At 42.2% G+C, this 26,298-nt stretch overlaps 1 protein-coding gene across 2 annotated transcripts in view; it reads right to left on the reverse strand.

Moving 5' to 3' along the window:
- Elmod1 (ELMO domain containing 1) overlaps nucleotides 1–26,298 on the reverse strand; it is a 60,301-nt gene that overhangs the window by 10,041 nt on the left and 23,962 nt on the right. Inside the window, exons 3-10 of one of the 2 annotated variants that reach the window (XM_052760512.1) lie at nucleotides 14,893–15,038; nucleotides 14,716–14,744; nucleotides 13,277–13,374; nucleotides 11,501–11,630; nucleotides 4,923–5,056; nucleotides 3,492–3,560; nucleotides 2,992–3,015; nucleotides 427–477 (exon numbers count right to left, since the gene is read on the reverse strand). In XM_052760512.1, the coding sequence (XP_052616472.1) occupies nucleotides 427–477; nucleotides 2,992–3,015; nucleotides 3,492–3,560; nucleotides 4,923–5,056; nucleotides 11,501–11,630; nucleotides 13,277–13,374; nucleotides 14,716–14,744; nucleotides 14,893–15,038 (681 nt within the window). The remainder of the gene's footprint in view (nucleotides 1–426; nucleotides 478–2,991; nucleotides 3,016–3,491; nucleotides 3,561–4,922; nucleotides 5,057–11,500; nucleotides 11,631–13,276; nucleotides 13,375–14,715; nucleotides 14,745–14,892; nucleotides 15,039–26,298) is intronic. The other variant, XM_052760521.1, reaches the window with a different exon arrangement.

Here is a 26,298-nt window from a genome sequence, read left to right on the forward strand (position 1 = left end):
GCCATTAACAACATTTATTAATTTGTTTGTTTACTTGTTTGTGTGTGTGCATGTGCCCTCATGTGTGTGTGCATAGGTCAAGACAATTGTAGCATCTTTCCTTCTACATATAGGTTCTGGGGATCAAACTCAGGTCATCAGGCTTGATGACAAGTTTGTTTACCTGCTGAGCCATGTTGTCAGGCATCTAATGTAAAAATGTGAAACAATTTTAAAATTTTATTTCATTATTTTATGAGTATTGATTTTTGTCCACATGCCTATCTATGTACCATGTGAGTGCCTGGTACCGATGGAGGGGCATTGGCTCTCCTGGAACTGGAGTTACAGATGGTTGGAAGTTATCATGTGGGTGCTGGGAATCAAATCCAGTTTTGTTGTCTCTGGGCTAGGGCTGACAGTCTTCATGTATGACCCCACACTTACCCAATTGCTTTATCCATCCTTTTCTTTTCCCATTCTGCTTTGCTGAATTTGCTGAAAGAAAGAATGAATAAATAAATGAACATTTAAAATTTAATTTGCTCTTACTCTCTTTGAATGCGTATATTCAACAAATAACTACACATAGGGATACCCGTAACTCTATTATTACACTAATCGGTCTGAATAGATCACTACTAAAGGCAGCAGTACAAGCGTGGTATGATGGTACACCCCTGGAATCCCATCAACCCCCACATGTACTGTTGCTTTTAGAGTTGATACATTCAAACTGATTAGTGTTAGATAGTGTACGTATACATACAGGTAACAGTTTTAACATAAGCCAATGCAGGAAGATGTTGAGTTCTAGGCCAGCGTGGCCTGCACAGTAAGACCTTGTCTCAAAAACAAGCTTTAGTATTGGTGCTACATACAATATTTAAATCCATCTAAGCAGGGAAAAGGAGAATTTTCTAGAACAGATGGCAAAAGGCACACTACAAACACTCACGTAATACCACAGCACACAGCCACAGAAACATAGTACATAATGGATATTTAAACAAATGTGCTTCCTACTCTGTGAATGACCGGCTACGATGCCAAGTAACTGCTGGAATTCATGTTAAAATATCCCACCTACTTTTCAAAGTATAATTTCTAACCAACAAAGGAAACTAAAGAGGCACCAGGACAGTTTTGCCTCTAGAAGATTCATTTTCAAAATGAGTTGAATTGCATGTGAAACTGAAAATTTTTCTAAGTATCCACTTTCTCTTCAACAGAGCTTCAAAAGTCCGCAGCATGTCTATATGTGTTAAATGAAATCTAATGTCTATATTTGTTAAATGAAATCTTTGCATTTGAAATACAAGAGAAGGCCAAGTGGCTTCCCCTCATTTGATAACTTATAAGATAGCTCCCAAGCAAACAACAGAAATTGACAGGCAGAATTCTCTTAAAATTACATCTACCTTTATCCCTCAAGTTACTTCAGGACTCTATGAATAGTCACAAAGGCAGAAATGTGTCATGCTTGCTGATGGACAGCTGTGAGCATGTCCTTAGTACATATACTCATGCCTCACTGTTGAATTCCTAAAATGTGTAGGGTCTGATAGAAGCTATGATGTTACCATAAGGGGTCAAACTATACCTCCTTCAGACAATTATCTAAGAAATAGATGAGAAAGAAATCAGAATGTTTTCGAGACATTCTGGTTCACACTTGGTGACCTTCACCATCAGTTTGAAGCAACTAATACAAAAGCTTCTTCCTCTTTGACTGGATTGTAGCTTGAGGGATACACTAGGTTCCTACACAGCACACACACAAAGGCCATTCTCCTTAAGAGTGGTCCACAGACCCTCAAGGCCTCTCTGATGGCTGTTGAAGGAGCCACAATTGTGTAGTCTCTGTCTACCCTCCCCTTGCTTGAGGATGGCTCACTGACAAAATTAATCTCCCTTCAATCGTTAGTCAAACAATATTTGAAGCTTATTGTTACTTTCCCAGGATCATGGAGTATCCATGATTCCTGGTTCTGATCCAGGAAACACCACTTGGAAACACATGCAGACTCTCAGCAAACTTTACTTAGGAGAGTTCAGAGGCTCCACAATGCAGAAGTATGCAATCCAGAAGATACAGTAGAAAAGTCAAAATAGCTTGAGTTTGAGCATGCAATCTATCTAGAAACAGCGAGATGATTTTGATGTTTTTCTTGAAATGAATAAAAGTAAAGGAGATGAATTTTTAATCTCATAAACGACTGCAAATGTGAGTCTGGGAAAGTAATGCAATTTAATGAACCTTAGTCAAATGGAGCTAGGAGGAGGATAATAGCAACATCAGTGAAATAAATCCAAGTCAACCGATTCCTGAATCTTAAGACTGCTACAATAAAACTGTAGGTTTATTTAGCCAGTAATAACTAAGTGCTATTAGGTAGAGGACAAAAAAAAATCTACTGGGATCAGGACAGTAAAATAGAGGGAATTCTCAGGAGAAGAGCCACTGACTTAACACATTAACTACCATTTATAGTTAACAAATTGGAAATACATCAATCAAGGCTAGAAGTGGTGGGGCACACTTTTAATCCCAGCTCTAGGGAGGCAGAGGCAGGCAGATCTCTGTGAGTTTGAGGGCAGCCTGGGCTACAGAGTGAGATCCAGGCCATCTATGGCTATGTGGTGAGACTGTGTCTCAAAAAAAATATTAATCAAAGATCAAATTTTCACTATGCAAGAAAATTCACAAATAAAATGTCCCTTGAGGGGATTAGGTTATGTGTGTGAGATGGTCACCTCTCTAGAGGAAGGGATTAAACATCCCTCAAACTGGGTATAGTTCCGGCTTCTTAACTCTTTCATTAGATTAGATCAATCTGGGTATTAGCTAATAAAAATGCAGCCCACAAATAATCAACCATATCAGATTAAAATTTGGTGAATGTTTGCCTTTGAAAGTGTTTTTCACAAATGTATTTATTTTAGAAATTCTTATCCTACTCATTCTAATACAGAATAAAAACAACAAAACACAGAAGCAAAGAAAAATACCTTATTTCCTCTTTAGTGATATCCCTTCATGTGTTCAGTCAAAGAAAAGAAATCAAGTAAACATAAATGCAAATGCAGTTTTGAACTTTAAAACAAAAGAGCTTTAGAAAGTCCAGCTTTCTCTGTGGGTCTTTGTCTTCCGAGCTTCCTGATGCCCACACCACACTCCCTTGTCTCTGAATTCTTTCCTCCATATCCAGCCCTCCACGCTCACCTTTCAATCTTCCTAGACACTCTTGCCACACATGTTGCTTGAAGGGCCCCTCTCTACCGTCTAAGTCCTGACCTGAGTATCTGCAGTATTAACCTTCCTGCTGAGCGCCCGTCAAAAGGGCTAGCTCCCGTCAAAAGGGCTAGCTCCCAGTGAGCTGGCTCTCCTGATAACACTTCTCTATAGATCCATGTGGGAAATGGTATTTTACCGATCCCCCCAAAAAACAAAACAAACAAACAAAAAAACAAAAAGCAAAACTAACCCATCTTTTTTTTGGAGCAATTACCTGCACTTTGGATGAAGAGAGTCAGAGAGTACCTGCTGAGCCACTGTGGCATCCCGTTCTGCAAAATATCTGCAGGCAGAGGGAAGAACACCATGACTGCACTGTCCACAAGACAGCCACCCTCATCTGGTGGGAGGCCACTTGGCACCCAGTGGTAGACACTGGCATGAGCTCACCACTCTTCCAGAGCCAACAGACTTGAAAACTTAATTATGAACTTCATTACTACCCAGAGAGCCAAGTATATAATCAAGCATTATAGATAAGGGGTCAGGTGACTCAGTGATGGAAGACCCCCCAGAAGCAGAAGCCTGAGAGAAGCAACGTGGGGAAGGGGAGAGGGAACTCTAGGTTCCTTCCCTTCGCTCCCTTCCTCACCTCTCCCCTCCCCCTTCTCTCTCTCTCTCTCTCTCACATCCTTTCTTTCTAGTCCTGTTTTTTCCTAAGACAGTGCGTCCTGCAGCTCAGGTTAGCACTGACCCCCATTAGACAGGCAAGGATGAGTCCTGATCCCCTTGCTTCTGTCTCCCAAGAGTTAGGATTACAGATGTGAGCCACAATGCCCAGATCAAATGCGTCTTTCTTAGAAATCTGTCACATTGTATTTGAATTCTTGATGATTAGAAAACATCTCACAGAACTTAATAAAATGAAGTTGCTACCTTGGGGGAAATTGGCAATGAACTTTCAGAATAAACATAAAAACTCACACAACCTCAAAAGCACTTCATAAAAAGTATTTAACACAGGCAATAATAAAACTATAACAAAATTGCTAATGTATGTCTATATAATTTATTACACAAATCTAAGGAGGGGGATACAGGAAAATTCAAAGCAGCAATTTTCGATTTGTTTATTTTGTGTGTCTGTGCACATGTGGAGGTCAGGACAACTCAATGGAGTCAGTTCTCGCCCTTCGCTATGCAGATTCCCAGGCTCAAACCCAGGCCACTGCATGTGGCAGAGGGCAATTTCCCCTGCTGAGCCATTTCAAGGCCCAGTATTGATATTTTTTAGAGGTACATATCGAAATGTGAGAGGTGAAATGGCAAATAGTAAAGGATTTTTTCATTAACTTTTTCTTTGTCTAAAAATAATGTTGCAATTTCTGAATATTGAATTCAGATGATAAATTATATTCATCAATATAAGAGGGTGTTTTTGCGTATGCTTGAAGTTTTTCATAATAAAAAATAAAAAAACATATCTAAGAGCTGCTTTAAAAATTTCTATGAAATCTGTTGAAATATAGGCAAGGTGCTGGCACGTTTTAAAACTGTATGAAGCCGAGTTGCCCCTTAGAGGATTGAATGTTCTTATGCCATTTTTTGGGCAGTGGCTTTTGAAAGTGCTAACTCTGCTATGCCATTTTAATGCCCGCTGACCAGAGAATTGCTCTAACGGTTAACTATTCTTTATTTTACTCACTGTAAATTATAAAGTCCCAGGAGACCCATTCCTCGAAAATCTGTTTTCGGATCATCACCTTGGAAACCAATCTCACACCACTGCTTAGAAATCCGAGCTTCCAGTGGTGTGTTGGGCTTCAGGAACTCCCATAGCTGCAGCAGAAGAAAAGAGAACCACTCTTGGGTGTGCACACACAAGTGTCCTGTCTTATTGGTTCAGATGCTGTGGGCTGTATTCTGACAAGGGGAGTTGCTGTGGGATGTCTTTCTGTATGCTGTGAATATGTGTTACTCTGATTGGTTAATAAATAAGCTGCTCTGGTCTATGACAAATCAGGTTATGGCCAGACAGAAAATCCAAGAGAGAGAGACAGGAAGGATAAAGGCAGAGGCAAGAGAGACGCCAGCTGTCACTCAAGGAGACGCAGGTAACACCACAGAACACGTGGCAAAACATAGATTAATAGAAATGGGTTAATTTAAGATATAAGAGCTAGCTAGCAAGAGGCCTGACTTAGACCACACAGTTTATAAATAATATTAAGCCTCTGAGTGACTATTTTATAAGCAGCTGTGGGACTGTGGGGTTGGACGGGACTGGAGAAACCTTCCAATTACGGGGAGTTGCAAAAGTGAGTATAGCACATATATTACAATAGCAGGTCTTAAAGGTGACCCAACAGGGTTGGATGATAAAAAAGCAAAAACGTTATTTCATAATAAAAGCAGGAGGTTATGAGCCTCTATGCTCATCTCAAGAGTGAACTGTAGAATGTTGTTATGGAGCTGTTGCTTTGAAGGCAATGGAATGCATACATGCATATCCCAGTGTTTTAAATCTTTATACTTTTGTTCTTAACCAATGAGATAAAGAGATAAATAATATCCTACAACGAGGCTTTCTTCAGGAGAAGGGGGCCTCTAAGATATTTAGGACTACAAAAGAAAAGGAGAATGGAAAATGTTAAGGTCACCTCTTGTTCATCTCCACAGAAACCTTTTTCTAACATTCCATTAACATGCTTAGCATGAGCACCATTAATAAAAACATTTCTTAGGTCTCACCTGTGACAGAAGTGAGAGCAAATATCATACAGCTAGATAAAGAAACATCAGCAGTGTTCACAAGTAAGCCTCAAAACACAACATCATCTTGAAGAGTCGCCTAAATTAATTTCATTCAAAATCAACTATATACCAGTGGAAAATATAGACTGAGAACATTATACTCTTCACTGCTTTATACATTTAGTTTATTTTCAGGGTTTTCTGTAGAGAACTAGGTTTAGCACACATCATGATTGGTAGACCGTTGGCAGGGACAGTGAGCCATGGTTCTATACAATACATAATGCTTAGAGGTGAATGCAGCTCTGAACCTCCTGACTCCGGGTGCTGGGAATTGAGTTTGGGTCCTCTGGAGGGAAGAGCAGAAAGCACTCCTAACTGCTGAGCCATCTCTCCAGCCCCACAAATATTATATAACTATAAATATTATATTGCATTTCTTTGTGTGTGTATTCTGTGTATGCATGTATGTGTTAGTGTGTGGTGTGTTTGTGTGTGTGTGTGTGTGTGTGTGTGTGTGTGTGTGTGTGTGTGTGTGTGGACATGTGTGTACCTGTCTGTTCTTTGAGTGGAGCTGGAGTTTGGTCTTAAGGGTCTACCTCAATTGCTCTTTATCTTATTTTATGTTTTTAACCTGGAGCTCACCAATTCGGCTAGCCTGGCTGGCCATGAGCTCCAGCAAGCCTTGTCTCTGCCTTCCCTGGTTTGTGGCTGCACAAACATGCCATCCCTCTTGACTTTTGTAGGGCGCTGCAGATTCAAACTGTAGGTCCTCGTGTTTTACAGTAAGCACTTTGCGACAGCCTTTCCCCCAGGCCCAAAGATTTTATTTTCTTCTGATTATTTCAGAAATGGTTAACCTTCCAAATTTTTATTTTATAATACAGGAATCTTAAAGTTTCAACAGAACAGTAAGATACAGTTATCTTGCTTTATTGTGAATTGTCACATATCAGGCACAGTGTAAAGCCTAATATTTAGTGGAAAAAGCCACAGAGGTCACAATTTGCAGTTCAGAGGTAGAGACAGCTCAGCAGGTAGAGTGCTGGTTACCCAAGCATGGGGACCTGAGGTCACCTCCCAGAATTCTGTACAAAAGCTTGGAGTGATGGCTCCTGCCTCTAATTCCAGTTCTGAGGATGTAGAGGGAGAGGAGAAACTCTGGAATTTGCGAGCTCTAGATCTATGAGAAACACAATCTCAAAAAGCAAGGTGGGTGAACTCTGAGCAGTGACACCTGAAGTTGACTTCTCACCTCTACAGTCACATGCATAAATGTGCACATGTGCCCACACTTGTGTGCACCCCCCAATCCTGCAGTTCATTTTCATATATTGTGGTTATTATAGATGTAACTCTAATATTACTTCTTAATAAGATACAATATTTGTGCTGGTGTCACAGCATGCCAGTTCAACTTATCTAGAGGTATAGAGACACAGAGACATTGGGCATGGTGGTATGTGCCTGAAATCATAGCACATGGGAGGTAGAGGCAGGTGGACCCAGAGTTCAAGGTCAGCCTGGTGACAACAATGAATTAAAGGCTAGCCTGGGTTAGCTGAGCTTATAAACTGGGTCAGCAAACTCTGTGTAAGATCTTTGTAGCTACTTTGGGCAGTGAGCTGTGTGTGCTCTGCAGCAAATTCTTCCTTTTGTCTTTGTAGTGGGATAGCAGCCTGGGACAACAGAAACACTTGCACATGGTTAGGTAACCATAAAACACTAACAAAAATGGGTGGTAGGCCAAATTTGGCACATGTGCTTTTGCTTGCTGACTCTTGTCCTAAACAACTTTGTGATGTAGGAAGCAGGGGTATCGTCACCCATCCTAAAGATGGGGCTTGAACTGGGGCAGTTAATACACCAGCCCTGGCCAGGCTCTGTGGATACAGGGGTAAACTCGGCACAGAGTCCTCTGAAGAAACAGTGCAGTGCTGTGGTTGGAGCGCTTTCTCAGCCTCGGGTTTCTCACCCCTATCTCCAAATGGAGAGTACATCAGCACAAGGTTATTGTGAGAATCAAAATGGAGAACTCTGCAGAATTTATTAGTGACCGGAACACAGCAAACATTCAGCAAGTGTTTCAATATTATGACTTTATTGCTCTCGTACTTGGAATTCAAATGCCCAGAAGGGTAGACTAAAGATCTCACCTCTGTGTATTTGGGGAGGCTAGAGACTATTTCAAAATCCAGTGAATAAGGATTAAGAAAGCCAGGTGGCTTCTTCTGTGGGGACAACAAATAGCAATGGGAAGAGCATGAGCAAATTCCTGGCACGTGGTTGTCACAGCCTGGCCTGCGTTGTGGTGCAGTGCTCCCTATGTGATGGAGGGGGATGCAGCAGATAGAGCTGAGAGAGATGCATCAGGAAGGGGATGCAGCGCTGCTCTGAGCAGTATGGACTCTGCTGTGGTCTGTGGGAAGTTTGAAGGTGTTTTGATTTGCTAGAGAAAGCATCTTGCCTATAGCCCAGACTGGCCTTTAAGCCCCAGGCAGCTTTACTTCAGCCTCCCTGGTGCTGGGATTCAGGTGTCTAGGGATGTTAATCCATCTTAATGGCTGGACTTGTCTCATAAAAACTTCTCTGTTAGTTAGAAGATGGAAGGGAAGCTTCTAATGGCCAGATTCAGGATTGGAAAACTGTAACGGCCACGCTGGAGAAGATGGTAAGAACAGGAGAATGGGCACAGACCCACCGGAGACATTTCAGTGAGTCACATGGATAAGAGTTCAGGATTTCTGTAGGTGCAGATCATGTCAAACCATGTAGGGTAAAAGGGAAAAGCCTGTCATAAAAGGACAGAACTCAGAGCCAGGAGTGGTGGCTCACACCTGTAGTCTCAGCATTTTGGAAGCAGAGGCAGGAGGATTGCCACAAAGTCAAAGACAGACTTGGCTACACAGTGAGTTCAGGACCAACTCACAAAAACATAGTGAGGTTTTGTCTCAAAACAATAAAAAGCAAAAAGTGCCAAATTCGATGGTAAAGAGGTCTGGCTTTCTTATTTCCTAGATATGTGACAGACAGACGGCCTGAACTAAAAGAAACGTAGTGTTCTCACCTCTAAAATAATCACTACCCTGATTCCTTAGCCATGACATCAGAATGATAGTGTATACATACTCAAATCATAACCCCTGATAAACGTTAACAGACTGATCAGAGGTTCTCATCCTTCCAAATGCTGTGGTGTTTTAATAGAGTTCCTCATGTTGTGGTGACTCCCAACCATAAAATTATTTTCATTGCTACTTTATAACTGTAATTTTGTTACTGTTGTGAGTTGTAATATCAGAAATATCTGATATTCAGGATGTCTGATATGTGACCCTGTGAAAAAATTATTTAAACCCCCAAAGGAGTCGTGTCCCACAGGTTGAGAACCACTGAAGTCGTCACATGTGTCTGAAGTGAGAGCATTACACTGGCTGAGATAAACTCAAAATTAACAAAATAGGATTTGGATGCCTGCCATGTGCCATCTTTAGCTGTTCTTAATATACAGCTAAGTGTGATGGCTAATCTTGGTTGTCACTTGACCTCATCTGGAATGAACAGAAACCCGAGCAGCTGGGAATGTCTGTGAGGGATTTTTCTTGGATGGATCACTTGAGATGGGAAGACCCATCCTAAATCTGGGCCACACCTTCTGTGGCAGCCCCCATAAAAAGGGCATGGAAGAAGGATGCTGTTGCTTTTGCCTGCTTGTCCCCACTCTCACTGGTGAGTTCATCTGTCCTGCTCCTGGGCCTTTGTTAGAACCACCAGTTCTATCAGTTGCTTCAGGATTTCAACACAAACTGAGAATGGCAGTCCTCTGGGAATTCCCTGGGATCCCAGCACCGGGTTGGACCTGATGAGACATCCAGTCTTGTGGATTAAACAGCCACAGGCTCCATCAGGAGACAGCCATTGTTGGGTTACTGGAACCATAGTTGGTAAGTCACTCTAATAAATCCCCTTTTAATGTATATATTCATCCTGTCAGTTCTGTGACTTAAAGAACCCTGACTAATACACTAAAGAATTTCAGTAAATCATGCATTTACCCCCCATTCCCCTTTTTGCTGGACACCTACTGTAAGCCAGCTCACACACCAGACAAGCCACAGAGCAAGCATCCAAATACCAATAGCTAGTTTTGAGTTTATCTCAGCCATTGTGAAGCATTTCAGACACGTATAAGCAGGCTGTTAATTGTGCTGATTCATTTCATTTTCATTCACCTTGATACTAGCTATTAAAGCATTTTGATGAGTTTGACAACCTCCATCAGCAAACGGTCAGGGGGACTGACAACAGGAGAAGGTGGAACTCAGCTAGAAGGCTAGCTAAAGTTAACAGGAGGGAAAGAGAAGAAGGCATGCTATTGCCAAGAATGAGGTTTCTTCAGTTTTTAGTGATCACCTCAGATCCAGCACTAATTAGCAGAGACAAATGAATCACCAGCTTAAGTACTTGCATACACAAAAACATGCACTCCTTCTCACAAAATATGAGATGCGTTAAAAAACAATTACATCTGCTGACATTTTCAGTTAAACAAAGGCAAGGCAGATAAACAAATGCTTCCTTCTTTTTTTTGAGATTTATTTTTAATTACATATATGTGTCTATTAGTGTATATACTTACAAGACTGTAGGTGCCTGAAGAGGCCAGCAGAGGGCATCAGATCGCCTGGTGCTGGAGTGATTGGCGGCTGAGAGCCACCACCTTCAGACACCTTGCTCTCTTGCCTGGACCACCTCTCCAGCCCCTCCCCTCATTCTGTCACGGCCTACTTGAAATTTAGGAAGAGGCAGAGACGCACCTGATGCCAGTGGAGGATCTATTTTCAGAAGTGAAGGTCTAAAACTTTCTAATTTAGTTAGTACTTCCAAATGTTGATCTGAATTTTATTCTTTGGACTTTATTTATCTCATACTTTGGTGTTTTGTGGAAAGTTTCATTGCTGTTTGATGATGATGCAGCATCAGCGCTCATAAGATTTAAAGCAAGGAATACTTACAAGTCCATATTACTTTCCTGGCAGTCTTAATGTGCCAAGTATAAACCTTTACCTCCTCTTTGAATATTTGCCAAGTCACATGAATAAATAATCAGCATGAGGATCTTGGGTAATTTCCCCAGAGGGCTATTGCTGAGGCAGAAATCAACATCATTGTCTTTGATGTGTATTAAAGTCGTAAGTAAAAACCCCATGACACTCTGGTAAATGCTGTCTCGTTTCTCCTGCAGCTTTCAATACATTTGAAACAATCCAAACCTGAGCCAAGTGTGAAGTGCCCCTCCCCCATAGAAATAACCTCTGATGTTTTCTCAGTCTATAAGTCAACCGGCTTTAAAGTTAATTTCTCATATGAGTTTTTGGATGAAAAATTTACCCCCAACCAGCAAGAGAACTCAGCCTGGCCAATCCGTCACAGTGCCCATGTCCTACTCTTCTTTGTATCCTCAAGGTACGGAGAATGCCTAGCCTGAGTGCTTGGCAGCCATCAGGTGATGTTAGGGAAGGGACTCACCTTCAAAAGCATCTCTTCGTGCTGAGGGTTGTCGGAGTCATAAGGCTCTCTGCGTAGTCTTTCCACATCTGCAATGAGGTTTCTGTAACCCACAATTTGCAGAAGGCAAGCCTGGAGAGAGATTCCCAGCCTAAAGTACAGAAGAATTGAGTGTGAGGAAAAACGGACCCAGGTGCTGTTGGCGTTTGCTCACCTGATGCTTGTATAAATCATAATATCAGAAATATCTGATATGCAGAGTATCTGATATGTGACCCTTGTGAAAGGGTCGTTCAACCCCCAAATGGTCAAGACCCACAGGTTGAGAACTGCTGTTCTAGGGGAAAAAAAAGCCCTATTCTTTCAATTCCCTCTCATGGGGCATAGCTTCTGATTCACATGGTACACATTCTGCTGTGAATGCACATCATGTTGAATATATCTATATCTATGCATATATATGTAACAATAACAGTTAAAGAAAAGGAAGCAAGCCAAGAATTTGAGAGGGATCAAAGGGCAGAGTGTGGGAGGGCTGGAAGGGAGGAGAGGAAGGGGGAAAATGATGTAACTATATTTTAATTAAAAAATAAAAATGAAAGCCAGTTTTTAAATTTTAATAAAGATTGATTTATTAATTTGTGCGTGTGTGGCTGTGTGAGTTTATGTGCAGCCAGAAGAGGGCACTAGATCCCTTAGAACTGGAATTACAGGCAGCTGTGAGTTGTTGCCATTTGGGTCCTGAGAACCAAACCCAGGTTCTCTGCAGGAGCATTAAGTGCTCTTAACTGTTGAGCTATCTCTCCAGCCCATGAGAAGATTTTAAAACTTTATTTGCTACATAATTAAATCAACCTTAATGTCTGAATGAGGCAAAGGTACAGCTTATTAGCTCATGAGACTGTAGAAAGATGCTGTAGAGACCAGGAGGAAATGGAGTTTTTTTGACTGAGCTCCTGGATAGATCAAGAGCAGCGCCTAGTATACTCTGAAATTCCCTTCAGCTCTGCCTCCATCTTTGTTATTAACAGTCTTTCTCAGTAGTGACTCTGAAGTCCTCATGCACATAGATCTACAAGACAGTTTGATTGTTACCAACCTCAAGCTGTCTCTAAATATACCTGCATTTAGAATTTATTCTCCTTAATGTCTTTAAGGTCCAAATTTTACTGAAAAATTGCTGCACCCAGTGGAAAATATAAAGCTAATTTTAAATGTCACGAACATTGCCAAGTGCATTTTAATACTTCCAAGATGAGAGGAATAAATTATAAAGTTCTAAAGTATTCATATAAAAACCATCTCTTCCTCCCACACACGCCTGTCTTCTTGACAAGCAGGTAGGAACTTTCTCCAAGATTATCAGCCCAGCATGATGGATGGAATATTCATGAGGGAACTGAAGGAATATTCTAGATGGAGCAGAATCAGCATAAGCCATTTATGATTTGAACATGTGCAATTAATGTAAAGTACAGAAATCAAGTAATGTCCTGTTGATGAATGTCCTTCCTTGATCTCACATTTTGATATCAGCTTGCACACCCCTTCTTTCCATTCATGGCCAGAGGAGCACAAGCTCACAAACTAGAAGCCTAAGATCACTGCTATTTACAAACACGAAGTACCTCCATTTTACTTATTATTCATTCGAAAGTCAAGACACTGCAGAAAATTATTTTTAAAGAGAAAGGGGGAGGGGGAGAAAGACAGAGAGAGAGAGACAGACAGACAGACAGACAGACACAGCTATATGATTTGTGCTCTGTATTTCTCACATGCAAGTCCAATTCTTACTGTGGGTTGATGTCGGGGTTAATTTTTTTCAGTTCCATGATGTCGTCAATAGTCTTTTCGATGGCATCGGGGTGGACACCCACTGATGTCTGCAACAGCTGGAGAACACCTTTCAGTCAGCTTCTCTCATAAGCATCAGTGGCTTGACTAATACCTCCAGGGATGGAGGCTTCAAGTACTGTACTTCTGTATGGAAGTAGGTGCTAAAAACAGACTGATAGAGTGCGTCCCATGTTTCGATAGCTGGGGTAGAGCCATTTTCCCAGTCGAGGTATTTGACATAAAGCAGGCATATAGAAGCTTTGCGCTTTGCCTCATTCTTTGCCTTGTCATTTTTTAAAGCTATTTATATTACACTGGTATAGTTTCTTTTTCATCTGATAGAATGAGGCCCTGGGGACATAGTCTAGAAGGTGCCAAAGCTAAAGAGGATGAGATAAAATTACCAAAAAATCTTGCAAAGTAAAGCATATTTTTCTCTTATGTAGATAGTCAACTGTGTACTACTTTAAAAACTATTTATTTTTTTCTATAGGTATAGGTGTTCTGCCTGTGTGTATGTCTGTGCACCATGTGTGTGCAGTGCACTTGGAGGTCAGAAGAGGGCGTCAGAGCCCCGACCGAAGACTGGAGTTACTGATGGTTGTGAGCCCATGTGGGTGCTAGGAATTCAACTTAGGTTCTCTGAAGAGCTTCTAATCACTGAGGGCTCTCTGCAGCCCTGTGTACTATTTTTACAGCTAGTAGAGTGTCTTCCCTTATTTCACTGGAAAATCTCAAGTATAAAGTTAGGTAGTTTGATTACTGTGGAAATACGAGGTAGCCAATGCTGCTATTACATTGTTTTTTTTCATTTTGATTTTTTGAGACAGGGTTTCTCTGTGTAGCCCAGACTGTCCTGGAACTCTGTAGACCAGACTGGTCTTGAACTCAGAGATCTGCCTGCCTCTCCCTCCCAAGTGCTGGGATTAAAGGTGTGCACCACCACCGCCTGGCTATTATATTCTTATTTTATGATTTAAGAGGTGGTACGAAATAAGTCAATTCAACACTGACTAAACTTTACAAGTCTGCCTAGAAACTGTCATATATGTAAAAACGTACGTTAACGAGGAGCTAACCACTTTCTGTTCACCTTAGCTTTTTGTCAGTGATACAGTTCGGTTCTTACCATTTTAATTTTAGTTTTTATTGTCTTAAAAAGTATTTTATTCCATTGTGTATATATCTGTGTGGGGCGCACACACTGCACAGCGTGAGCGGAAGTCAGAGGACAGCCTGAGGAGTCAGTTCCTCCACGTGGGACCTGGGGATCAAACCCAGGCCTGGTGGCCGCCATCTTTACCACCTGAGCCGTCTCAGTGTTCCACAATTTTTATGTTTTATGAGGCAAGCCCCTCAGTGAAAGTTACTGAAAAATAAGGAAACAATTTATTTACCTTGCTTTTCGAGTCCCTCAGTGACGTTTCTGTTAAAGCAATTAACACACACACACAAATGCCATTAGATACAATGAGCTATGAGTGTTTGACTATTACTTACTTAAATATCACATTGCATTCTCAATCCCACCAACTGTGAGTTCCACCCACCCTCCCACACTCCTCCTCGCTCACCGATTTTCATGGTTCTCGAAGCTCCAGGCTTGGTGCTGTAGCAAATCCTTTGCAGTTCACACCTTCCTGTGAGCTTCCGCATCACGAACTTCATGCAGCGCCACAAAAATTTACAGTAAAAATACAGGCACACCTGGATCAACATCCTGTGGGGAACAAAAGACAGCGCCCTTCCCATAGAAAGCTGGCAGAGAAGAGAAGGCAGCCACCACCAGCAAGAAAAGAAGCCGGGAAGAGAACCAACCGTTAGAGCTCAGCATCCACAGGTGTTCATCACTCCACTCCTGAGAGGGACAGTCACCATGGTTACACAACTCCAGCAAGCGGAGGGGAAAACCCCGGGGTTCTGTTTCTCCCACCTTTGTCTAAATATTTTGGAAACCAATCAGTGTTAATGTGGCCTCTGCCTCAGACATAGGGTGGGGGTGCCTCCGCTTGCCTAGATGAATGGCGATTCACCCTCCACTTGCCCACCTCCCACCCCCACCCCGCCTCCATTAATTCCTCAATGCCCTCCACTCATGCCCCATTGCCAGCATTTTCTCCTTTCCTGTCTCCCATCCTTTCCTGTCTCCCTGTACTTTCTTCCCCTGGCCTCTGCTCTTCTCTGTTGGTTGTGTGGCTACTGCCTTCCTTGCTGACCAATCCCAGCATGCCTTGCTTCTGCCCAAAGGCTTCCTCATCAATTTACAGAGGAGGCATTTTTGACCTTTCTTTCTTCCTCCAAGAGGACAATGTTCTGTGATTTAAATTTTTCAGAAACTTGATGGGAGTCTTTTCTGGACACCGACAAAGCAACACGTTCTTTACCATACATCCCAACTCACTCCAAGCACGCATGTATTCACATGTAACTGAACTTGTGACTTTGTTTTGTATGTAGATTTTTGATTTAGAAATAGAAGCGCCAGCTACTTTCTGCTGTTGTTCAGAATCTCACAGTGATGTGTGCTTTAGAGACAATGACAACCTGTCACCCAGAATGTTCTGTTCAGCCCCTCTTCACATTGTGTTCCCAGGAGACGATTATTCTATTACTTCCCATTGGTGTCATTTCTAAAAGTTTTTTTTTCAAATGTTCTCTGGTTCTCTCTTCTTCCAAAATAAGGTGTTTAGGGCTATTTGGATCACTTACAGTGGTTAGCATCCTTAACAATGTGACTCATTTAGTTGGCTGATTAGTCAACTAATTCCTTGGTTCCAGTCATGTGTTTGCATTGGTCTGGTCCTAATGTCGTCAACGGCCTTTGTTAAAGGTAGTCTAACGTGTCCAGAGGCACAGGGTTTAGACTTTATAAACACAAAGGAAATGGTGACAGGAAAGAGCACAGCATCCAAACTACCCCACAAAGAAAACACAACAGTGTACACCACAGGCAAGAAAATCACACCCTAGGAGAGCTTCATAGCACGAAAATGCTCATGATATTTACTCGATAGAAAAAACTGCACACAGATACACAAGCCATGACCTAAGTTTTCTCTAAGAAGTAAAACAGTCTGAATAGTGATACATAAACAACAGGAGGGGGCTGGCAGTCTACATGATGAAAATGTTAATAATGGTATTGCTAATTATTGGAGTCATCAGCAAAAATTTCTTCTTGATTTACTGAACACATTTTCTTTTATTATTATTATTATTATTATTATTATTATTATTATTATTATTATTTTGGTTTTCCGAGACAGGGTTTCTCTGTGCAGCTTTGCGCCTTTCCTGGAACTCACTCTGTAGCCCAGGTTGGCCTTGAACTCACAGAGATCCACCTGCTTCTGCCTCCTGAGTGCTGGGATTAAAGGTGTGCACCACCACCACCCGGCTTCTAAATATTATCTTAAGAATCGTGGAAATGATTAAAGCCCTAACATGTATAAAGTGATAACCAGAAGTCGTTATAGGATATGCTTTTCCTGTGGGCAGCCAGTTACTATGAAAGTGACAGGCTGCTGCACTTACTGTGTTAATTAAATCTGACATTTAAGTGTTCAAGTCAAATGTATTCTAAGCTCTGGTAGGATTTGGGTTAACAGATTTCAAAAAGAAAAGTTACCCTAAAGAATAAAGTTGGTGGAACATTTTAATTAGGCAAGTGAGAAGATTATGAAACCTCAGTGCGTTCATTTGGAAAGCGAATGCTATTTTCTGATTGTTGCATGACTATCCAAGAAAAAAATGGAGTTGTATCTTCGTTGACTGGTCTCCAGCCAAATGGCAATGACAGTAGTCTTGGGAAGTATTGTCCTGTTATACAGTAAGGGGGAAAGCCGTCATATCTGCTCTGTGTCCAGTTTTCAATGGCAAATGGCCTCAGAAAATGGATCAATGTCCAAACGAAGCACCCTTTCAGGTCTGTGCATCGGGACTTGACCACAGGATCTTTGGGTCCTTGTAGAATTTAATCTCCCAAGAGTTAAAAGGCTCTGAGAATTGCTTATGGAGTGCTATGGTTTCGAACTTGAACATACTCCAAAGGCCCATGTATTAAAGCCTTGGTCCCTAGAAAGGTACTACTGGGGCATAGCAGGAAGGCTTTATAGGTCACTGGGGGCCTGTCTGTGCAGGGGCCTGTGGGAGCCTGCCCCTCTCCTCTGACCCTCTCTTCTTCCTTTTCTGTGTGGTCAGGAGGTGAGCAGCTTTGCTCCGTGAGTACTTCCGACCTGAAGTGCAGCCTCACCCCAGGCCTAGAGTGACGGGACACAGTAGTAACTTCAAAATTATGAGTCAAGGAAATCTCATTTGAGGTTGCTCTCAGGTATTGATTGTAGCAAGAGCCACTTATTAACACATGGAGCTCCTTCATTGCCACTCTACCCAGGGTAAAGGTACCAGCCGTTCTACAGCTTGAATTAAGCTCCAGAATGTCTCCCCTGTGACTGTGGCATCAGGCCGACGTAGAGGTGTGGCTTGAGCCTTAGAAGTGTCCTCCTCTGTGTCAGGAAGTGTCTGTCTGTGCGGTGTCTTATAGCCCGGGTATCATTTCTTTCCCAGGTCTTGCACTGCAGAAGAAACACCCATGTGGCTTTCGTGAGCAGACCATTTTACAGAAGAGGAGAAAAAGACATCATAGTCTGTTTGCTTTTCTTTCTCTCTCTCTCTTCTTTTTTCATACCAACAAGGATATTTACACTGTCAAAAGTAATGAAATGCAGTCGAAATGTCATGGTGGGCCTTAGGACAGAAGCATTACTCTGAAGGTGTGCGGAAGTCTGTGACAGCCCATAGTCACATAAACCACACCACAAAACACCAGTGACAGACTCCCAGATGAACTGGCACTCACATACTACCTACTTGCTTAAAAGCTTCATGCTTGCAGTCTTTGTAACACTATTTGTTATCCAAGGTAAATTTAAATTTCCCCTTATTTTTCTCTCTGTTTTTTTTTTTGAAAGAAGGGAAGTTTGTTTTAAAGACTTATTTATTTATGTGTATGAGTGTTGTGCCAGCATGTATGTATGTGTACCACACGTGTGCCTGGTATCTGCGAGTTCAGAAGAGGGAGTTGGATCCCCTGGAATTGGAGTTAGGAATAGTTGTGAGCCACTGTGTGGGTGCTGGGAGCCAGACCCATGTCCTCTGCAAGAGCTACAAATGTTCGTAACTGCCAAGCCATCTTTCCAGTCCTTCCCTTATTTTTCTAATGAGCCAACATACAGACATTTCATTTAAAGAACAGTTTGCCGTGCTAAGTACTATCTTTAAAAAAAATCACCAGATCTTTCAATATTTTGTTAAACACAATCTACTTTGTGTTTAGTGTGTAGGCCTGGTCTAGGCAAGGCATCCTTGAAGGTAGAAGCTCCGAGTCCCTTCCTACACTGGCAGTCCTATTTTGAGAACAGAAACTATATCCAACTGTCTACCGGGCAGAAGGACCAGATAGGCAAAAATTTCCATATGCATGGCTTCAAGTCCCAAAGCTACACTCGGGGTGGTCGAGAGCAAAACAAATTTTAAAACAGTGGCAAGTTTTGTGAGATTCTTAACTGTTTTGACATATTACTCTGAGAAAGAAGAAATTAAGAAACAGATGAGTGAATATGTTTTTTCCTTTTTGATTGAGGAAGGAAAGAGAGGGAGAGAGGGAAGGGGCGAGGGAGGAAGGGTCTGTCTAGTTCTCAGGGTGGAGGAACTCTCAGATTCACTCTTCGCCATGTCCCGTTGTGGTTTGTGCCCTTGGGTTTGAGAGGAGGCGCTGCAAACACACTCGTGGGACAGACCTCATTGGCTTTCTCATTCACCATCACCCATCCTGTTCTTTCATCTCTCACTCCTTCCACTGATGACCCATGCTCAGGGCAACTTCTCCCAGCCTGAATCCACCACTGATAAAAGCTTAGTTTTGAGAATGTTTTCTTTTCTCCATTCACTCCTGATAAGTCTGTTAGATGTGGTGGGAATTCTCAGGACTGGAAGGCGAGGCCTCTGGCGGTCACCCGCGCACAGGCAGCAGGGTTTTGCACTTGCTTCTGATTTTTAATCTTGTCTTTCTGATAATGCTCCAGAATGAGGAGTGGCAGCTTCTGAGCAGGGATGCCTTGCTGAAGCACAGGAAACTCTGACTCAGTAGTAAGAGCTACTATATGTCCCTCGTTTCCAACATTTTCTGCTGTTTATTAACACACCGTATAGTAGGGGTTATGCCTGAGTTCACAGCATAGTTATGACTATGTTTAGTATGGGAAGTCACTCTCTAGCCTGAACCAGAATATCTATCTGGTATAAATTATTGAAAATGAATCATTTCCTTGTCACCAAATAAAAGTGAGCTCCTGTCGAGGCTGCTTCATTAGAGGGACACAGTCAGCAGGGACAGGGACTCAGAAAAAGGGGATTCAACTAGAGCCAGGTTGTACCTCACTCCGAGGGTGAGGGGTGGGTATCTGTGTTGCACACTAGTCCATCATCTTAAAGTTGGGGATCTGACATCTTCATTTGAAATAATAAGAGAAAACAGGCTTTAAAAATCTAGTTTCATTGAATATGCTAATGAAAGTCAATTCTTGCTTGAAGAAATCCTGCAATAAACAAGAAGTAGACTCTTGGTGAGAAAAAGAGACACCCAAAAGGGAAATCAGTGCTTGGCTCAAATCAGAGTTTCCCCAAATGAAATATTTCTCATGGAAATGAGCGTTTAGCCCAGCAAGCCACTCAACGTTCCCAGCATCACATACACACTCTAAAATGACTGAAGAAATCTGTGGTTGGTCTCTTGAAGTTCTTAAGTAGAGGTACTGGCAGTTGGTGTGGAATTGAGATGACAGAAGGTGTTTGACCTAGCGAAGGGGACCCTTTCCTACGTAAGATTTCAAAAGGGAAGAGAGAGTCAGATGATTTGATATGTGAACTGGAATGTGAAATCACACGTGGAAAACGTTCCCCTCCGATAGAGCAGGGGGGAGTCCCTGCCCTATCACCAGGTGGAGGGGGAACCGCAGTCTTTCTGAACATTTGTTGTCTGAAGAGACCATCCTGCCTTCCAAAAAAGTAAAAATTAAAGGGGCTGGTGGGCAACTATCTTCCGTGGTTTGATGCTATCGCTAATTCTGTTGCCATGGTGACGGGCATCGTGTTGAAGTTCGGAGAAATTTTGTTTGTGGGTTTAGAGCCCAAGCAGTGATCACGGTCAGTGAGATAATTAATTAATTAACGGCTCATCCTCTTCCATCCAAGGAGAAGGGGATGGAGGTTTAATTCAATTTATTAACAGCATCATTACCCAAATTAAAAATCTGAAGCGTAAAAGCCTTCCTTTTACAAGATTCACTTTTTTTTTTTGAAAGTCATAATCTTTTTTGTTCTGTGTATGCCACGTATGAGGGAAAGCAGCAAACACTACATATTGACATTCAGAACATACTTCAATGTCATCTCAACTCTAAACTTTTATTGGTAAATTAAAGTATTTTTTCTTTAAACTAGGGTTGGGGAAGGTGACTCAGTAAGTTAAGTGCTTTCCTCACAAGTGTGAGGACCAGAGTTCAAGCCTGAGCACCCACATAAAGAGCCCAGTGTGGCACTGGGCTCCTGAAACACTGGTGATGAAGAGGCAGAAACAGGACAATCGCTCAGGCCCGCTCTCCAGCTGCTCTAGCCAAATCAGTGAGCTCTGGGTTTAACGAGAGACTCTGGCTCAAAAATGAGGTGGAGAGTGACTGAGGAAAATACCCAATATTGACCTTTGGCCTCCACATACATGTACCACACATGTTCACACAAACACATCCACACAAAAGTATCTCTCAAATCATCAAAATTAAATAAACAAATACAGTATAGTCACTTGTGGTAGTGTGAATGTAATTGGCCTCCCTAAGTTCATAGGAAGTGGCACTATCGGGAGGTGTGGCCTTGTGGAAGGAAATGTGTCATTGTGGGGCAGGCTTTGAGGTCTCTTTTGTGCTTAAGTTTTCAAACAGTGCCACATGTCTGCCTGCATGCTGCCCTGCTCCCTGCCATAATGACAATGGACTGAACCTCTGAAACTGTAAGCTGACATCTCAATTAAATGCTTTCCTTGTAAGAGTTGCCATGGTCAAGGTGTCTCTTCACAGCAACAAAAACTCTCACTAAGACAGAAGTTGGTACCAGGAGTAAGGTATCGCTGTGATAGGCTGGACCATGTTTTTGTTTGGAGTAATGTGGACTTTGGTACTTTGGGTTCGGAAAGCAGTAGAATGCTTTAAGCACTGCTTAATGGACCCTCCTAGTAGGAGAATGGAAGAGAGTGGTGTTAATGCGATTTGATGAGTTGTGTGTGTGTGTGTGTGTGTGTGTGTGTGTGTGTGTGTGTGTACCTCAAGAGGCTTTAGAGAAGAATTTTAATGTGTTGCTTAGAGATTGTTCTTGTGATATTTTGGTGAAGAATATGGCTGCTTTTTGCCCTGTCTGAAAAGTCTGCCTGAGGATAAAGTGAAGAGTTTTGGATTAATTCTGTTGACAGAGGAAATCTCAAAACAGCCTAGTATAGACTGCCGTGTGGCTGTTGGTGTTAACTCTGATGAAGGTGTATAATGAAAAAGAGCAAGCTAAGCAAATAAAAATACAAGATGTATAGATTGAGAAAAGGGGCATCAGGAAGTGGAATAGAGCTAAATCCTGTGTTCAAGGAGATAAACAGATTAAGAAATGGAATAAAGGGAGTGGTGACCTCAGGGCAAGATCTCACCCAGCTAAATTTCCAATTTGTTGAAAAGGAACTAAAAAAAAAGCTTAGAGCTGGGTGTGGGGGTGCACACCTTTAATCCCAGCACTCAGATGGTTGAGGCTTTCCATCTGAGTTTGAGGCCAGCCTGGTCTACAGAGCAAGTTCAAGGACAGCCAAGCTTAGGTAGCAAAGGTAACAATCAAAAACAGAAAGCTGGTGAAGATGTGGTTGAATGAGGGGGGCCATGTTCTAGCCCCAGCAAGCAGCAAAACTTGGCAGATTTGGCCATGTGGTTCTGGCTTTAGAGTTAAGGACAGAAGAAATGGGTTATGGAATTTGTCCACTCCCTGTTGCCTTCTGATCAAGATGTAGCTAGCATCATGTCTGCCTGCATGCCACCATGCTTCCTGCCATAATGATAATGGACTGAACCTCTGAACTGTAAGCCAGCCCCAATTAAATGTTTTCCTTGTAAGAGTTGCTGTGGTCATGGTGTCTCTTCACAGCAATAGAAACCCTAACTAAGACATCATCTAAAGGTAACATTGATTCTTTATCATTCATTATAGGCCTCAAAATGTTCTTATAGGAGGTAAGAAATGGCCTCTTATTATTAATTTGATGTGTAATATAATTAAAAATTTTTAGACTAGGTCAGAGGATCATATTATTATTGTGAATAACCCAATTTCTGTTGAGTTAAAGACTCAACAGAACTCTGTCTTGGAGGACAGAGACTGAGTTCAGGGGAAGCAAACATTGCCCTCAGCTTATTCCCTCATGGAACTAAACACATACACAGTGGACCGAACTCCCAATGGCATACAGAGGAATGAAGAGGGGATTGTGGCAGAGGAGGAAGAGAGTCATATGATGTCCTCATCCCTAATGTATTCACAGTCTAGTAAGGACAAGGACAAGCAGAACAAAATATGGGGGCTGGCAAGATGGCTCAGTGGGTAAGGGCGGTGAAGCCCAGTGACCCGCGTTTGTTTCCTGGAACACACATAAAGTGGGATGAAAGAACCCACTCTGCAGAGCTGTCCTTTGACCACCACTGACACACACATACATGTGTGCACACACAGCGACAGTAATAATAAAGAAAGAATTAAAAACCAAAATACTGAAAAATAGTACAATAATTCTAGAGGAGGATATATGGTTCTATTCTCTGAGATGGAAGAAAAAAGCTAGTCTTGAAAAGATTCTTTAAAGACTGATTTTATTTTTAATTGTATGTGTGTGTGTGTGTGTGTGTGTGTGTGTGTGTGTGTGTGTGTGTGTGTGTGTGCAGGTGCCTGCAGAGACCAGAAGAGGGGGCAGGATCACTTGAAATGAAGTTACTGGTGGTTGTGGGTTGACAGATGTGGGGCCTGGGAACTGAACTATCCTGGGTCCTCTGCAAGAGCAGATGTGTTCTTAAACACGGAGCCATCTCTTAGGCAATAGAAAGAAAACCTTGATTGTTCCACAGGAGATAAGGAATGCCTGGGAGGTCCGTGTGTTTTCCTTCAGAGGAAGAGGGAAAATTCCAATTGATGAATAAAGAGAACCCAGAGCAGCTTTTATGGAGTGCCCCTGGCTTTCATTGATTCTGCCTCTGTAGAGAGAGCTTAACAGTCACATAGCTAAAGAGTAAGCCCCTGAAAAGCTGATGGAAAACAGCATACAGAACTGGCAACATCACACTCTGGAGGCATCACCCGGAGGGATTTACCTGGAAAAATATTCGAGTTAATAGATTTTACAAGAGTGTGTAAACAGCTGATCATTTGAATTCATGGAAAAAAATGTGTGCATATAGACATATATACATTAGTCAGTTATATGTGTACATATGTACACTTGCGGTCTGCATGTATGCTTTGTATACACATATAAACACGTTTGTGTATATATCTATGAATGTATGTATCCTGGAAAAGGGAAGATTAAAACAATGGATTAAAGAACCCAACTGATGTGAGAGGAATTGGGTGCATGGGCCATTCATTCACTTTTCTGGTTTTTTTTTTTTTTTTTTGGCTTCACTTCTCTATTTAATAAACTTCATCAATGCTTCAAGTGACACTAAACAAATTCAGGCACAACCACACATTTCTGTGCTGTTGCCCCTTAAAAACAGAAGAAATCAGTTGGTACTGAGTGAAACATTTGCCTGGATAGTCTAGAAATCAGACTTCAAATCTATTTGCAATTTGCCAGTATGAGCTGTGTGTCTTCAGAGGAGTTACTTTGCCTCTCTGGGTCTCTGCTTTCATCATGTTTGTGTCAAGGGAAGGGATTGGACTGGGTTTTTAGTTCTTAAAAAAGGTAGGGGGGACATGTTATAGCAGAGAAAAGGATTCTCTTCAGAACCTGCTTTGAATTGGAGTAAAAATGTTACCATGCATGCCGAGTAGTGGTGGCACATGCCTTTAATCCCAGCACTCGGGAGGCAGAGCCAGGCGTATCTCTGTGAGTTCGAGGCCAGCCTGGTCTACAGAGCGAGATCCAGGACAGGCTCCAAAACTACACAGAGAAACCCTGTCTCGAAAGACAAAACAAAATGCTACCATGCTTCTGGGCTGTTGGATGCTCCACTTGCAAATGTGTCCACAGATTGTCTCTACATCCCTTTACTTATCTAACTCTGCTCACTCTAAACGGAGTCCACGTCTCCTGAAGCGGACCGCTGGCGCTGCGGCGCTCCCTCACGCTTACTTCACTTTGCTCGCAGTGGCTTTTCCATCTCGTACACCTACTGTCCTTATTCTAAACTGCTACTGTCCTAGGCTCTGAGGATGGCATTCTGTGACCAAGCACATGCTTAGAACGTGAAGGCCCAGAGTTTGACTCCCAGCTCCAAACCACAACGTTTTAACCTCCGTTTGTCAGTATTACCTTAATGAAGACGTCTGTGAACATCCCTTCACAGAAAGCCTGCAACCTGCCACAGGCCACACCCTTCTTTCTATCTTAGCTTGGCGTTGCCTGTTGCTTGGATGCAGAGACCATCTCTCATCCATTCATCTCACCCACAAAGACTCACAGTGGCACACAGGAAGCGGGCACATAATACAGAAGCTATCAGAAATAGGTCTGGGTTCGGATATCTGCGTGCCTTTGAACAAGCCACCCACCTAACTGAACTCCCTGGTCTGCCTCTATAAGACGGCCCAGTAAGTCCTTTATCACAGTTGCTCAGAGAAGAAAAACTCTGTAATATGGGGGCCATCACAGCCAACTTTGACTGAAAGAATCAAACTGTTAGCCAAGCGTGAATGACTTACAAGGCCCTAAACAGTCACATTTGTGAGTGATTTAGCCAATCAGAACGGTAACATACTTTCCCCAATTACTTCAAAACTTGGAAGGAAGGACAGACAGGTCTGCTGATGGAGGTTTGAACTTGCCCGATTCTTGCCTTTCCTTGTTTACCACAGGACAAACACACACAGGAAGGGTCTCAGTGGACAAGGGAGAGACTGAGGCTGGGAAGAGTCAGTGGCGATTATTTATGAAGGGTGACTTTAAAATTCCCTTCATCAGAAGTTTTCAAAATAATGTTCTGGTGACTTTTTAAAAATCTAATCTCAAAATAATGAAATTCTAATGAGGGAAAAGATCTTCAGTATGAGTCTTGAGCTCCTTATTCGTGTATCTCAGTTAAATTAAAATAAATAAGGTATATTATAAAAACTAAACCCTAAGCCTTAGTTTCACTTGAAGTATAAAACACACTGACCTCTTTGTGAGATCTCAGAGGCACATTTTCCCATTCACTGTATCCTTTGCTTTCTTCTTATGCAGCTGTGGCTAAACGTCTGATTGAGTGACCATGGAGAGTTACTTAGTCAATATTCCACAACTGCATCCAATTACAACATATCCTCTAGCTGGGTGTACTCACTCTGTAGCAATATTTTGTTATCCCTGGTGTATTTAAAAGCACACGTAAGACATTTTCTCTATTTGGTTATGCTCTGAATAGCTCCACCATTGCTGTGCTCGAGGGCAGCAGCACAAGAGGCAGCTACAGCTGTGCTTTGACTGCCCGGCGCAGAACTCATGCTCAAACTGACCTCCACTGTAAAGTGTTAGGGCTGGGGCCAGGGGCGCCTTTCAGAAGTGACGAGGCCATGGATGTGCCACCCTCATGGATGAGTCCATTTATGGGTTAGTGGATCAATCCATTTATGATCTTGGAGTGGGGCTGTTATGTAATCTGGTTTGGGTGTGTATCAAGTGCCCCGTCACCACGTAGGCCTTT

The sequence above is a fragment of the Peromyscus californicus genome, unplaced genomic scaffold, assembly GCF_007827085.1.
Source record: "Peromyscus californicus insignis strain IS unplaced genomic scaffold, ASM782708v3 Scaffold_11__1_contigs__length_118956290, whole genome shotgun sequence".
Taxonomy (NCBI): domain Eukaryota; kingdom Metazoa; phylum Chordata; class Mammalia; order Rodentia; family Cricetidae; genus Peromyscus; species Peromyscus californicus.